General features: G+C 35.7%; 3 protein-coding genes across 6 annotated transcripts in view; 2 read left to right on the forward strand and 1 right to left on the reverse strand.

The window, feature by feature from the left end:
* LOC145237324 (dynein axonemal heavy chain 3-like) overlaps positions 1-5,188 on the forward strand; it is a 43,896-nt gene extending 38,708 nt beyond the window's left edge. The window contains exons 72-81 of the mRNA XM_080100131.1: positions 81-197; positions 536-673; positions 896-1,021; positions 1,327-1,461; positions 2,725-2,963; positions 3,328-3,527; positions 3,918-4,044; positions 4,149-4,237; positions 4,310-4,516; positions 4,766-5,188. Of these exons, the coding sequence (XP_079956257.1) occupies positions 81-197; positions 536-673; positions 896-1,021; positions 1,327-1,461; positions 2,725-2,963; positions 3,328-3,527; positions 3,918-4,044; positions 4,149-4,237; positions 4,310-4,516; positions 4,766-4,869 (1,482 nt within the window). The 3' untranslated portion in view covers positions 4,870-5,188. The remainder of the gene's footprint in view (positions 1-80; positions 198-535; positions 674-895; positions 1,022-1,326; positions 1,462-2,724; positions 2,964-3,327; positions 3,528-3,917; positions 4,045-4,148; positions 4,238-4,309; positions 4,517-4,765) is intronic.
* Positions 5,189-8,068: 2,880 nt separating this feature from the next.
* Positions 8,069-13,431, forward strand: LOC145239361 (uncharacterized). 4 transcript variants are annotated; one of them, XM_080102668.1, is made up of 10 exons: positions 8,069-8,232; positions 9,221-9,382; positions 9,760-9,819; positions 10,117-10,191; positions 10,307-10,597; positions 10,880-10,975; positions 11,277-11,411; positions 11,560-11,600; positions 11,666-11,755; positions 12,073-13,431. In XM_080102668.1, the coding sequence occupies exons 1-10, from the start codon at positions 8,151-8,153 to the stop codon at positions 12,202-12,204; spliced, it is 1,164 nt and encodes a 387-aa protein (XP_079958794.1). In that variant the 5' UTR covers positions 8,069-8,150; the 3' UTR covers positions 12,205-13,431. The 4 variants fall into 4 exon arrangements, with proteins under 4 accessions (XP_079958794.1, XP_079958793.1, XP_079958796.1 ...); XM_080102667.1 differs by having other exon boundaries at positions 8,070-8,232; positions 10,877-10,975; XM_080102670.1 differs by having other exon boundaries at positions 8,070-8,232; positions 10,877-10,975; positions 11,277-11,342.
* LOC145239365 (protein SPMIP2-like) lies at positions 13,414-16,037 on the reverse strand. Its single transcript, XM_080102676.1, has 5 exons — positions 15,362-16,037; positions 14,973-15,081; positions 14,620-14,737; positions 14,406-14,512; positions 13,414-13,784 (listed from the first exon to the last, which is right to left on the reverse strand). Exons 1-5 carry the CDS (start codon positions 15,468-15,470, stop codon positions 13,667-13,669), a joined length of 561 nt encoding a protein of 186 aa, XP_079958802.1. The 5' UTR covers positions 15,471-16,037; the 3' UTR covers positions 13,414-13,666.
* Positions 16,038-16,064: the final 27 nt, after the last annotated feature.

Raw genomic sequence — 16,064 nt, forward strand, 5'->3', positions numbered from 1 at the left:
TTCAGTACCTTGTTCAGGAAAACCGAAAACCGGGTCGTTTTTGATTGATTTTAAAAAACAAATCATGTCGTTTGTAACAGAACGGTGTGAAAATGACGAACGAGCCTCCGAAGGGACTTCGAGCAAATTTGCTTCGCTCTTATCTTAATGATCCCATATCTGATCCTGCCTTCTTCGCAGCTTGCAACAAACCAAAGGTAAAATAGTTTCCACGTTTACATTATCTGAATTGGAACATATCCACAAAAATAAAAACAACAATTAGAGACTGCGTAAAAGATAAACATCATTAAGACAAATATTGTCGAGATTATCAATGGAACCCAAAGAAAAGAACATCCAGAGATTTTTTATAAGTTTGTGATATTAACGATGCTTGTTACATCTTGGCGTTGAGAAAAAAGTCGTTGCAGAATGCAGACCATTTTTGGCTATTACAACTGTGTGTAGACCTGTAAGACTCCTGTAAAAAAAGTATTTTGTGCTGTTATTAGAACTTTTGGTAAACGGTTATGTTTTACATTCTGTTTTTTAGGAATGGAGAAAACTCCTTTTCGGTTTGTGCTTCTTCCATGCAATGGTGCAGGAACGTCGCAAGTTTGGTCCTTTGGGTTGGAATATTCCTTATGAGTTCAACGAATCCGACTTGCGAATCAGCATGAGACAACTACAGGTATGACCCAACTACAGCAAAGCACAATACAAACTGCAGAATGTGATATCAACTTATCTATACATTTGTGTCATGTGTTATGTTGTATATTCAAAACCTCATGCAACATGTTGTTTTGTACCACAATATATTACAGATTTTTAAATAGATTTTCTTGCTATTTTTGCACAAAAAGCGTGAAACAATATCTAAGTTATGTATTCCCATCTTTGTTATCCCTAGATGTTCTTGAACGAATACGATGAACTTCCATTGGTTGCGCTGTCTTATCTGACTGGTGAATGTAACTACGGTGGTCGTGTCACCGATGATAAGGACAGAAGACTTCTCCTCTCGCTTCTGTCCATTGTAAGTGCAGTGAAATTGGTCCGCAATCACTACAGAATTTCCATTATTAATTGTGAAATGTGATTACAATTTATGTGCAACAAAAAGTTTCTTGGACGATTGAGTTTACACGCTGAGAAAAAAGTTTCTATGTAACACTTTCTATCTGAATTTAAAGCATTGCTTTTCGTGGGTTCGCCTATTTCAATTCTGAAGCAAAATCTTATACCTTATAGAAAACGGTGAAGCGTATGAGGTAGCTCGTGATGATTTTCGAAATTATTTGGGAAAATTCTGTTTATTATAAATGTTTGTTTTAAATTTAGACGTATGTAGACAAAATTGTGCTAGACGACTCTTACACCTTCTCACCAAGTGGAATGTACAAAGCTCCACCCGATGGGTCGTACCAATCCTACCTTGACTATGTCAGAGAACTGCCATTAGTTCCACACCCTGAGGTACGACTGGTTTTAATCGCTGTACTGTTTTTTCGCATCGATTTTATATTTGTGTTGGCATTTTTAAACGATAAGTATAATGTTTCTTGCGTGTATTGCGTAACAATGAAAACCAACGTGATCAGCTTAGGGAAACAAATGACAAATGTTGTTGTTTTAAATCTGAACAATAAAATTTTAAATTTAATACATGAAAAATTAATATAAGGATTCGCCAAGCAGCGTACCCGCCAAAATTGGTGGTTTCTTTGCCCGTTTTTGTTGTAATTGGTTTATGCATGTGGGCGAACTTTTTTCTGTTTGTGGTGCTCGTTGCCTGAATCGACCGCGCACAAATCAGCACAAAAGATTGTCCGAATCATGCAGTCACTAGCGTATTTAGGGGGGGGGGGGGGGGGGGGGGCAAGGTGATGGCCCCCCCCTCAAGAAATTTTGACAGGCTGTTTTAGTATTAAATCTTGTAATTTCAGACAAAACTGTGAATAGCAATGTGCGCCATTTTGTTTAATGTGCGTAACGCATTGAATGCTTGTCACATATCTCAATAAACAATGAATGCCAATCCAGGCCACTTGGCGTCCAACTGCGCGTATGACGTTACAATGGATTTTATAATAACTTTGTTACGTCACACTCATACAAGTGAAGATAATTCACAATATGATTAAGAGGCAACCACTGTTAGAAACAACTGTGTCGAGTGTTGAAAAGTGTTACATGAACACGATCGAATCGTGACTATAACGTTCGTTACTTACAGCAAGAGTAAGGGCTTCACAGGGCCTTAGGCTAACCAGCATTTAGTTGATATTGCGAGTTTAATAGGCACAACAGGTGCTAACAGAGAGGTCTACACAGTCTACCGCAAGGTGGCGCACTTGTCGCCGCAAGGTGGCGCACTTGTCACCGCAAGGTGGCGCAATGTATTTTATGCTGTTGCCCCCCCCCCCCCCCCCTAAAACCGATCCTAGATACGCCACTGCATGCAGTCTACACTTTAAAATGATTATCGTGACGAAGAAAGAATACATAGGCTTATAAATGAAATTGAAAGCATATCCGCTCTAAAACTTTTCCTCATTTGTCGAAAACAGTGATTTTTTGGGATTTCTGCTCAATGGTCACTTGTATAGTTTATAAAAAACCTGTTATTTATGCCGTAGCGCGCTTTTTTGTATTGTCTATCGACTGTTGTCTCATAAAATGCTCCGGTTGCTTAGACGAAAATTACCTTAAAGCTAAAGTATCTGTATTTTTTCCCAGGTATTTGGATTACACGAGAATGCGGACATTACCAAAGACAACCAAGAGACTCTCCAGCTTTTCGACAGCATCCTCCTTACTCTTCCGCGTCAGTCCGGAGGCGGAGGAAAATCCCCGGAGGAGGTGATCAACGATCTGGCGTCCGACATCCTCACCAAACTCCCGCCTGATTTTGACCTTGAAATGGTGATGAAGAAATATCCTGTGGTCTACGATGAATCGATGAACACTGTTTTGAGGTGAGAGGGCTAATAGAATATGTTTAATTGAAGGCAGTACTGAATTATACTGTATTGTGCGCCAACATATCAATAGGATGTGGATGTTTTATGCAATGTATTTTCTTTATTCAATCTTGCCCTTTTTAGGAAAAGGCAAAAGCCAGTAAAAACCACAATGCACACTTCACATGTAGGCTAGAAATAGTCGATATTAACAGTCAAGAACAACTTACAATAAAAAAGATACCTTGTTCTAAACTTTAGGTTATAAATAGCAATCTCATTAAATTTATTGCAATGTTTTGCTTTGTTTGCATGTTTGTAAACAATGCCGTATTTTTTTCATTTGAAATCCAAAATCCAAAAACCGTTTTGTTTTTAGACAAGAGCTGATTCGGTTCAATCGTCTGACAGCGGTTGTGCGTTCCAGTTTGGTGAACTTGCGAAAGGCGATTATCGGTTTGGTTGTGATGTCTTCGGAACTGGAGGAAGTTTTTACATCAATGTTGGTCGGCAAAGTGCCAGCGATGTGGGCATCCAAGTCCTACCCTTCACTCAAACCACTAGGAGGATATGTCACTGGTAACTGAAAGTTTACACCTTGTTTGTTTTATATTTATGGGTATAAACGAAACAATATACAAAAGTTTGGATTTTATGTGCTCATGTGGTTCTGCTGTTTTTGAGTTTTTTCTTAGAAAAGAGTTGTTTTTATATATTTTATGTGTGCAAAAATGATAAAAGCGGTCTTGTCTGCTTGACCGCCATTTTTTGGTCGAATTTTTACAGTTATGTAACGGTCATACAAAATGCACAACGTTCTGAGTGTGAGCAAAAAGAAGTACGTGTTGGCTTCATATAGTTTGTGTTAATTTTCTTCTAACACTCCTGTCAGTTTAAGTACATTTAATTGTCTTAAATTAGTATTTGTTTTGGTCGAAAGTGTCATGATGAAATTTTACTTTGGTTTAGATCTCCTGGCACGTCTTCAATTCTTCAACGACTGGATCCAGAATGGAATTCCCAACGTGTTTTGGATCTCTGGATTTTACTTCACCCAATCTTTCCTTACAGGCGCATCGCAGAACTACGCCCGCAAGTAGGTGTCGGTTTCTTATGTTAAAAGGCCATTTACCAGTATTTCTTAACCATTAAAAGTTTCTTTGTAAAATATCAATAGCTAATTTTGTAAACAACTTGTAGATACACTATTCCAATTGATCACATCGGATTTGAATTTGAAGTCCTAAGCTTCGAGCACGAGGACGAGATTAGTCAAAAACCTGACGACGGTATGTTCAAAAGCTAAAATATTCCAGCTTTGTCACATAAAATTTAATCTGCTTCCTTTCTTGTTGATTTAGGAGTGTACGTTCGGGGTTTGTTTCTGGAAGGAGGCCGATGGGATCGCGAAGCCATGCAAATGGGCGAATCCCTTCCCAAAGTTCTGTTTGACAACTTACCCATACTTTGGCTGAAACCGGGTGAAAACTCGAAATTTGTGCCAAAAGCCGCCTACACATGCCCCGTGTATAAAACCAGCGCCAGGCGAGGCACCCTTTCCACCACTGGTAACAAGATAACTTAGATTAGAAGTAGGCCTAGATTTAGATAAATTAGACTTTGTTCAATTTTGTTGTTTTGCAACGAGATGGAATGAGATCATATAACGATTATTTTAACAGCCTACTCGTTTTTAACTATGCCTTAACTAAATATTTCCGATTCGAACATTGTTTCGGTGTAACTCAACTCAACTGCAATAGACTCCAGCAATATATAGCTATACATTAGCCTGCTAACTAAGTGTTGCTTATTAGGTCATTCCACAAATTTTGTGATGATGATGCAACTGCCAACTGACAAGCCCCAGAGCCATTGGATTAACAGAGGAGTGGCTATCCTCTGTCAATTGGACGACTAGATCACCACCCTTACCACCTTGCCCTGACTGTGTGTTGTGTGTGTTATCATTCTTACCACTAGCGTGTTTGTTTTTAAAGTGTATTCGTTCATCGTTATCTTTACAATCCTGTATAAAGCTAAACTAAACAACTTCTTTCCATTATATTCCACTGTGCTTGCAAAATTTAGATGATTTAAATGGTTGACTATAAGTAGGCTATTTTGTTTTAGCGTGTTCCTAGTTATTTCTTGTCTTGTTGAGTTTTTTTTTGTAAAAACAATTGATTTGCGAAGCGCGTTTGATAACGCAAAAATAAAAAAAATACATTTTGGCGTGATTTATAGCCTATACTTGTGTATAATACGACATTGCGTTGATGTCCAGTTCAGCTTGTAGACATGGTGGTGGTGGATACTGAGACTGGAGAGACAAGTTAATTCAAAACTGTACACGACCGGATTGTTTTTCTCAGTCGCTTCGGATGTAATTATGGGTATTGCGCAGGTGTGTGATCAGGGTTGCCAGGTGGCCTAAAATTCGGACAAAAAACGATAAATTGGCCTAATTTCACATGCTGTGTCCGACGCCTAAAAATCATTAGGACATTTAGTTTTTTGTCCTAATATGTCCGAATTTTGCTATATGTCCGAAAATCCTATTTTTTGAAGGTTGCAAACCTTTTTAACGACAAAACGTGGCTTAAAACTGCAACTTGTTTTGGTTAGTGACTTGTTTATGACGTTAAACACATAATTGCCTACCAGTGAATGTCTGGCCATTGTTGTGTACAATGCAAATGTGTTGTAATAAACGGTTATCTCTGGTGATATGAAGCAGCAACTTGACGAAACATTTTTTAACGTTGCTAAAACCAATGATAAACGCTACAGCAACGTGTTTGCAATTGCCGACTAAGTATTATTTTAAACATGTCTTTTTTTTGTCAAACATGGGAAGTTTGTCATGTTTTACGTCAACCCTTTGCATTTTTCTAAAACTCGCGCTTATGAGTGTAGGAAACGTAAGCGCACAAAAATGGGTCACGTCTAAAACTGCGGGCCCGCTTGGCCCACTTGGCCCGCTTGGTCCAGCACTTGGCCCGTTTTGTCCTGCGAGAGACGGGCCAAGCAATGGATATTGTGGGCCCGCAGTTTTTCCTTGCAAGAGACGCGACAAGCACTGGATATAGCGGGCCCGCAGTTTTTATACTTGCAAGAGACGCGACATCACTGGATATAGCGGGCCCGCAGTTTTTATACTTGCAAGAGACGCGACAAGCACTGGATATAGCGGGCCCGCAGTTTTTGTACTTACGAGAGACGCGACAAGCACTGGATATAGTGGGCCCGCAGTTTTTCAATTGCATGAAGTGCTGGGCCAAGCGGGCCAAGTGATCCAAGTGGGCCCGCAGTTTTAGACGTGACCGCACAAAAATGGCTGTTGGTACCTCGATATTGATGCCTTGTTTGCAATTATACGCTCTCGTTTTTTTTGTCCTAAAATGTCCGATTTTCAGACAAATATTGTCCGAATCCAATCGTCACTACCTGGCAACCCTGTGTGTGATACGTTGATTGTGAATTGTTGTCTTGTCTGTGGTTGGTGGTTAGCAGGGCTGCCAAAGCTTGGGTTTTGCCCCAAGATCTTGGGTTTTTACTTGACGTCTTGGGTTCTTGGGTTTTATTTTGAAAATTATAGCAATTCTTGGGTTTTGAGTCTTATTGATGAAATAGATATATGTAAGAACTATTTTAACGAGAAAAGTTTTTCGGGTAGCTGCACTGTTTGGGCCATTTTATCATCTCTTTTATTTTCTCTCTATTCTAGACCTTAATTCTTTCTAGATAAGTATACAGTGAAAGCAATCGTTATACTCAAAAATGCAAATAGATCAATGTTCGTTAAACATAAAAACTGCGAACCATCAAAGAAGTTTTAAAGCTTTTAAATATACTGTAGACATTACTAATTTTATGAAAAAGAAAACAGATGATGATCATCAAACAGCCAAGAGTGAACTGGCGATTGCTGCATATTTTATTGAACATAATATTCCCTTTGCTTGCATTGACCATTTCCTACCAAAAGTTTGTAAAGTTGCATTTCCGGACTGTAAATTGTCAAATATTTGTCAATGAAACGAGTAAATTTCCTAATTAGTTGCATTTCTAACCACATTTTGCATTCTTGGGTTTTCATTTAAATTCTTGGGTTATTTTGCTGTGAGTCTTGGGTTTTGTTGAAATTCTCATTGGCAGCCCTGGTGGTTAGTGGCTGTTTGCCTGAGGCAACTACAAATGTTGACTGTAGGTTTCCAATGTGCTCTATTGCAGCAGATTCTAAATGGAAAGACGGCATTTATTGTAGTTTCAGGCGTTAAGAACGCTTTGTTGCTTGCTTTGGTATTGTTTATTTGAAACTTTTCCCAATAATTATGAAACAGTAAAATTAAGCTGTAAATATCATGCCAGTAAGATTTTAGACTTTCAGTTGTTTGTGTTTGTACTAATTTGTGAAATAAATTGATGTCAATAGCTGAATTGATCTCAAAAAATTAATATTGTAAGCCCACACGATATGAGTATATGACATACAAATGGTCATGAGTTTTTTTTTAGATTCTGCATTTTAGATTACAAAAATGCAGCTATGTGCAGGAGTAAAATATAATTTTGTATTTTGGGCAGATATTTTGTGACTGTTCCAGAATAAATGGATCAAGCAGACTATACCAGTTTGAAAAATGACATAATGTATAAACCCTAATGTTCTGAAGTTTAATAGACAGTACATAGCCTAAGTATGCAGTTTTTATTCATATGCTATGGTGGGCACAATATTGTTAAAAAACATACACAGTTTTAATGATCTTTGAAATATGTATGCAGATTTTTTTAAGGTTTGGTTTGGGTGACCGCTAAGTAGTTTTTAGAGACCACAAGTGTTTCATTTAAATACCAAAAAATAGCCATATTTGCTTATTTGGGAAACCGCTGGAGAAATTTGACACCTTAAAAAAAACACTGTATGTATGTACTTGCTCATAAACAACATTATGTCTTTGAGTGTGTTTTTTGTGTGTAAACTATAATTTTTGTCAATGCATTGCATAAAAAAAACATGAAAAAGGCTATAGCACCTGTTATGAGCAAAAACATTGGACATTAGCAGTGATATAAACTGCTGTGTTAGCAATCTTACATAGCATGAATCATTTTTACATACTGTTCTGTCATAGGAACCTTTGAACCCAATTAGATAGTACTTTGTTTGTGGTCTATGGTTGTGGAGACAACAACATGAACATCCTTTTTGTAGTTTGTTCGGTTACATTGGTAACTTCGGTCTTTTCACTACCTACACCTCCATCTACAGCAAAAGGTTTGTGAGATAAGCATATCATATGTTTGATTTTATAAATAAGCTAAAAAAATGAGTAACTCGCTAACTTTATTTCTTCGGAGTGTCCCATAAATAAAAACGAGCTATGCACTTGCACAAGAATTATGTTTGTTAAAACTATCATAACATAACGGGTGCATCTAAAATATACAGGATCGCTTGGATCACTTGTATCGCTTGGTGCATTATTAACACAGCTTGGTGCACCTTTATAACACTTGGTGCACCTTTATAACACTTGGTGCACCTTTATATCGCTTGGTTCACATTTATATCGCTTGGTGAATGTTTATATCGCTTGGTACACATTTATATCACTGGGTTCACCCTTATATCGCTTGGTGCACCTTCATGCCACTTGGCGTACCTTTTTATCGCTAGGTAAAGGTGCGCATAGCATTATACAGGTGCACCAAGCAAAACAAAGTTGCACAGAGCGATATAAAGTTGCACCGGCCAAAATAAAGGTGCACCAAGTGGAATATATGTGTATCAAGCGACATAAAGGTGCACCATGTGATATAAGGGTGAACCAAGCGATATAAATGTGCACCATGCTATATTAAGATGCACCAAGTAATATCGAGGTGCACCAAAGGATATAAAGGTGCACCAAGCGATCCAAGCAATCCTGTATATTTTAGATGCACCATAACATAACTATAAATTTACTCTACATTTTAAGGTTTTGTTTTCAAATCTGGAAATTTGCTAGCAATGTTCATATTAATCCAAACTGTTAAGAAATAGTCAGATATTGTACTTTAAAACCAAACAGTTTCAAACTACATACAATACTCTTCAAACTACATAAACCTGAACATTGCCACTGTGTTTTTTAAACTTTTTGTATCTGTTATATTCAGTGTAACTTGTATAAAAGTACTTTGTATGATCTATGAAATAAGAAAAAAATTACCATATTTTCTTGTTGAACACTTATCTGTATAATGGCAACTGTTTTTAGTGGCTTTTAATGCACCCGATAAGGAGAGTGACAAGCATATAAATGACCATCCAACTAGTCAGAAAAATGGCGAAGACAAAGCAAATATAACAACTGAAGACAAAACAGCTACCTCACAAACAGATAAAGATAATAATAAAGTAACTTCAAATGATGCTCAAGGTTAGTAAACTAAACCCTTCATCAAAAAAATGTCATAAACAGTTGAAAAAATTGTTTTTATTTCCTTAGCAGATTCAAGGGCGTTGCCTCTAAGACCTAACGATAATTGTATCAATAAAAAATAATAAGTCATACTGCTCTTTAGCTGAACACATACTGTTTTACTCGTTTTGGTTCTCGTCCCAAATAAGACAACTTTTTTAAACCTGTTAAATCTGTTTTTTAAACGAGCTGCAGCTTAGACATATTTGAGACTACAACTTTGACTGTCAGCTATTCTCCACATGAACAGAAAAAAACTGTGAAAAAAGTTTAAATTGATGAAACATAGCTTATACACATAATAAATTTAACAGCTGATATTTCTTGGTCCACAGAAAACAGTACAAATGCAAAAGTTGTTACTAAATTAAGCACAACTGATCCCACAGACACAGGTAAACCATGCTCATTACACCTTACAAGATAGATTTTTTCCCTTAAAGGTTCTTGATACAATTTGGACAGTTGTAGCACATGTCAGAAATACCCTATAGTTAACTCATTGCCCACTAGGTTAGCCATTATTTGTTAAACTTTTCAGTTGATAATAAAATCCCCAATGAAAAAAATTACCAGGAGTATTTTCTAGATAAATAAAACTTTTTTTTGGACTTACTGCACTATAGAGTTAAACAAGGCCATGTGTACATTATAAAAGCCATCTGCCTAGTTATAAACACATTTTATTACAGATGTGAGTGATTCTACAAATAAAAATGATAACAAAACCACAGCAAAAACAGATAAATCAGCAAATGCCAATCCAGGTGATTACATTTTTGCATCTACCGTTTTAGCTGTAATTCAACTTTTAAAATATTGTTGTTGTTTTCAAAAACAAACTTGCAATTTGTTGGAACCATTTGATTTTACTTTATGCAGAAACTTCTATTGGCACTATAGAAGGCAAGGTTGAAGAAAATGCAGAAGACAAATCAGAAAATAAAACCGAAACAGAAGACCCTGATAAACAAGCACCTGATAAAAGTGATGAAAATACCCAAGGAACTACTGATGTAACAGAAAATACCTTTGAATATACAAATGACCCAAAACCAAAAAGCACTAAAGCTGAAGAAGAAACAACCACAAACAAAACTGTTGCTTCAGACAATACAGGGCACACAAAAAAACAAAACAAAAATGACAACACCAACAAGGAACAAACTCCAGGTTACATACATCCACTTTTCAAAAGTCTTTTTTTTGGGGTGTGAACCAAATGTTTCGCGTTATCATTTACAGTCCTTTTAGGTTTGAAAAACAAAGCAATTTACCAAAACATCCATTTGGTTTTCTTGCGTTTCTAGTAAATGTGCATGTAATATGTTTCACATGTAATTGAGTTAGTTTAAAAAATAGTGTCATACTGTAAATAATATGCATCTTTCCAGTTTTGACTTAGGAATTTAGTGTTTCAGTTTTAAAATATAGTTTGTTTTTTCTTTATAGCAGTTCGAATTCTCAAAGTGACTACAGAAAACAAGGATGAAGGAAATATAGGAGAAATCATCAATTCTGAACATTCTGATGATAGTGAAAACACCATAGGTGACAGCTTTAATGTGGGGAAAAATAACCAACATTCAGGAGATTTTATTTTTAACAATTTTCTTTTGTTACGTTCATTGATGATCTTTGCCATGCTGCAATTTGGCATCGGGACATGCAACTGTTTTTTTTTTGTTTTTTTTTATCTTTTACAATGCTAAATTTTATACATGATAAATAAATATATGCTTTCAATCCTAAATATTGAACAAGGATGGTGTTTAAAGATTGTCTTTATTTTTTGAATTGAGGTTAAGGTGTTGTTGATGTGTTTAATACTGTAATCTATACTTTAAAACAGACACCAACCCTGATGAGACCCCTGACAATGAAAAAGAAAATGCAGACAAAACTGTTAACATTAAAGGTACTGATGAGCAAACAATAGACAATGATGAAAATGCAAATTATCATGTCGCCTCCATCAAACAAAATGGCATGTTTATTCCTTGTATAATAACTAAAAGGGTTTTCCAAATTTACAACATACTATCCAGCAAAAAGTTCATAAACATGCAACATTAAACATTGTTATCTTAAAAACAAAAATAGAAATAACAAAAATTTGTATACTTTTTCCTTAGACAAGGATTTGAAAGAAACTGACAAAAAAATTAAGTTAAAGGTAAGTGTTTTGTATGTATACGTTGCCCTTCTGAAAATTGAATACTTATGCCAGTTTTGATGCAGGTGCCTGAAGAGGGACATTTCTTTTACTACTTTGTTTTCACAATAGTCGCTGCATTTGCGCTGTATCTGCTTTATCACAACAAGAGAAAAGTAAGTACAATTTCAGTGATTCTACAAATCTATTTTTCAATTCTGACTTCACTTATTTTATGTAAACTGAAACCAACTCTAACCAAACAAAGCTTTTATGTTACCCTTGCAATAAATTTGCCAAAAGTCAGTCACCAAAAATATGATGAATGACTTTTTTTCACAATATTAAAAAACGTCGATGCCCACTACACAATTCTGGTTCTTGGGTTTTTGTTAACAAGGACAACACAATGTTAGTAAAAGAAGATTTGTAATGTTAATAAAATCATCTGTACTAGACTATTAAAAAGTGACCTAATGTATTTTGTGTGTAGGTTGGTGCATACCTGTTTAGTTCAGGAAACAGAAGGAAAACAGGCTCTAGAAAAACTTCAGGCAATGTCCAATATGAAAAACTTGTTCCATCAGAAGACACAAACTCTTCTCTAAAGAGTTATGTATTTTAGAGATGACAAATGTGCTGTCCATTTACACAACACACTGTGCTGACTTTTCAACACACTTTTGAAAGTTTGATTCTGCAATATTCAGTTTTTGTGCAAGGTTTTGTTCGTATAATTTGTAGGAATGATTCTCACTAAGAATTCCTTATGGTCAGTGCTTTAACATAGGGACCAATGTACTTTAAATGACCTGGTGCCCCCTTAACAATAAACTAAGAACAAAAGTGTAACAGATCCACATTCCTTGGTATGCCTGTAAAGCAGAGGTATGTGCCTTCATTTTTCTATTCAGCTTCATCACAAAAAAATGGGTATAATAAAAGAAGGGCAAGATGAGCCTCATAAGTCTTTTTTAGTGATTTTTTGCACAAATATGTAAATGTTTTAAATACTTTTCATTTAATTCAGGAAAACAGCCCAGCTAAAGTTCCCTTACGTCTTATCTTCAAACATACACCCTTATTACACTTTACATTGTGTCACCCTTCAAATGCTACTACCAGAGTTGCAGAGTCAATGTGTGTAAAGTCAGACAACTAGTATTTTTAGAGTCTGGCTCCCTTAGGTTGTAATTTTGGGTAATAAGGGTGAAAAATCTCACTTAAATTAAATACTCAAAAATGTTTAATGACGTGGTAGTAGTATTCAATGCTGTGTTGCTGTACATAGAAATATAAGTGGCCGCTCTGTTTTTTACCCTTCAAATGTTGTGGAATCTCTTTCGCCCACAGTATTGACCGCAGCAATCTGACACTACTCTAGTCCCCACTGATTTGATTTGTTTAGATTTTTAATTGCTTCAACTTTTATGTTAATGTATCCCAACTTATTGCAGAATAATTTAGCAGTGTAATGGTATGAAAAACTTGCAGTGGTTTTGTTGTCCACGAATGTGATGTAAATTAGTTGTTTTTATATTCGTGTTATGCAGATTTGTCCTATTTTATCATTTGTTCATTTACTCTATGTAATGCCACATTGTGTGAAGCAGTTTTCATATCTGTTCATTGCTGTCATTGTTTATTTTTCCTGTAAGTTTTATTTGTATGGTTTTATGGAAAGAATCTTAAATGCTATGAAAACATTATGATATAAAGGTACGAAATCCCAATGCTAATGACTGCAAGAAAAATGCGAAGCTGTTTTTGTGAATTGATATTGTGCTTTTGTTGAAACCCAACTATATCCTGCTTCTCAAAGCCTAACCAATAATAAACTGGCAATGTTTTATTTTTGCAATACTGCAGAATCTCTTCATAGCTGGAAAAAAGAAAACAGTTCAATCTCATGCCAATAGAGTGAAAAAAACAATTTTGGTTTTAGTGAAGGTGACAGAAAATTACAATTGCACAATAGTGGAAAAATGAATAGCAATCTCAGTGGTAATAACAAGTGCAGTGATTGGGAATGTATTTTCAACTAAAGGCTGTATACAAAGCGATACTACTTGGGTCCTATTGCACGACTAATATTGAATACTAGAGTGTGAGCTGGTATGAGAAGAGGTGTCAGTGGTATGACCATCTGTGGCATTCCTTGATTGGTCAGTTTCCAACAAGTAGTCATCAGTATAGCGAAGGGACCTTAGAAAAGAAATTTGGTCATTTTGGATTGCTGTAGTTAGTATTGGTGGCACATTATTTGATATCAGAAGGACTTGATTTGATATAAACAAGTTGCACAAGGACCAAAATAATTCCTTTGTTTACAACTATATTTACCACTACGTTTTAAGGTGCGGTACTAACTACTGTATATGCAGCATGATATTTGGAATGTGAGAATTTAAGTCCAAATGTGGTGCTTCTTTAGTCTGCATTCATTTAATTACCAACCCTCACCCCAAGGTAATGAGTGGTGCCGTATTTAGTACCACCATTTTAATAATGCACTATAACAATCAAAATCCATTTCACTTGTTGTGCTATAGTGGTGTCATATAAAGATGCTAAATTGTGAACACTTTTCTTTCAACTCAACTCTAATTTTACAATGGTTACATTTTGACTGTATATTGCTTGCCTAAAGAGCCACAACAATGGGCACCAAAAAAAGAAACAATTATACACTTTTAAAGGCATCAAAACTTTAAAAGATGTAAAAATCCAACCCATACCAATTTTTTTCGAGGCGACCTCAAGAGACTAGATTGAAACAACATAATATACAGACAGGTTTTGGATTATTAGGCATAAATGTTGTACTTGACTGGTGCAGTTCTAGGTCGTGAAACTGGCTGAATTGGAGGAGTCCATGGATTCTGATACAAATGTGTGTGGCGGTCTTCTGCACTTTGCCTAAATTCCCCTCGCTACAATAGGGGTATATAATTTTAGTTTAAATATCATTTATAAACCTAACTTTGTAAAGAAAAAATGACAATATTTCAGCACTACATTTTAAAACTAATTACGTTACCGTGATTTGCTTCCTTGTTTGCAAAACTGACAGATCTGAGTACATGGGAATGCCCCAACCTATTTCTCCCACCCTTCTGTGTTTTGGCAGCAGTGATGGTGCATTTCTCCAGTCTGGTCTAAACGAAAAGTTTTGATTACATGGGGGATATGTTACAATACAGAAATAGTTACTTACAAAAGTTTGCCAATCAAATACATACATTTTACTAGGCATTAAACAAATTATTTGGAGGAAGGTCATTAGTTTGGCAAAAAAACATATTTATACCCTATATTTAAAACCTACATAACTTAAGAGCAAAACTTAGAGAAAATGATAATATGTTAAGCTGAAAGCAACAATAATCGGACCTGTATAAATAAGCAAGCTCACTGGTACCCTCTGGTGACATTGTACCAATTCCGACATATCGATTATCTTCCTCAACATCTACATTTTGATTTCGAATTCCATCAGGTCCTATCAAAATTACATTTTAAATATGTTTTATGTTAACACACAGCATTTTGTATGTACTGCAGCTGAATTGTGTTCAAAGTATTTTGGTAAAAATGAAACAATAACCAGATTAATTATAAAGGCTAATTTTTGGCATTGAAATATAAAATATGGTGAGAAAATTTGCATTCATGTGGCATTTTAAAGTCACATTTGTTATGAACTAAAGACCAAACGGATTAATCACTTTTTCTTTTGCTGTGTACACATTGCAAAATACAATTATAAAACATTACTGTACCAGTAAACAACATTCGTCGACCAGTTGCATTCACACCAGGCGGCCACACGTATCTCTTTGTAACAGGATCAAAAGCCCCACTGTCAGTTCGTGAGAAAGCGTGCTTCATTGTTTATCAAATATGTTTGTGTTGTTTCTTGGTGTTTAATTGAAACCAGACACCGTGAATCTTTTAATGAACTCTTTGTTCTGCCCTGCTGACTAAGATGGTTGTCCTTGGACGACCAATTCTTTAAACACGAATTCTTGACTAGTAAATCCAAAATTTACACCAAATCTACACAAAAAGGACAAAAGAATATTTATTTTCAATTGTGTGCACCTGCGAGCTGCAGTGGTAGCTTAGCAACAACCTCTTCCGCTAGGTGGTGTAAAGAACATTTTCATGAAATATTTTGAAGAGGGATAATAGTTACACTTTTTTCTCGATCTTTCGCGAACATTCTAGTTTTTATTTGACCATATTTAACTGTGTTTATGTACAAAGATCGTTTATTAAATAAAATGAAAACTATAAACTACAAAATAACTGCTTGTCGAAACAAAAATACCCCACGCTGGCTGGGTCGGATAGGATTTTTAGTTTAAAATCAAGCAAACACTGGCATTCAAACATTTTTTTAGAACTTTCTACCATTACGACTTTTGCAAAGCACACAATTTTCGCAACTTCACTTTTTCATCTAACATTGACATGACAGAG

This window comes from Phallusia mammillata, chromosome 7 (assembly GCF_965637545.1).
Source record: "Phallusia mammillata chromosome 7, kaPhaMamm4.hap1.1, whole genome shotgun sequence".
Taxonomy (NCBI): Eukaryota; Metazoa; Chordata; class Ascidiacea; order Phlebobranchia; family Ascidiidae; genus Phallusia; species Phallusia mammillata.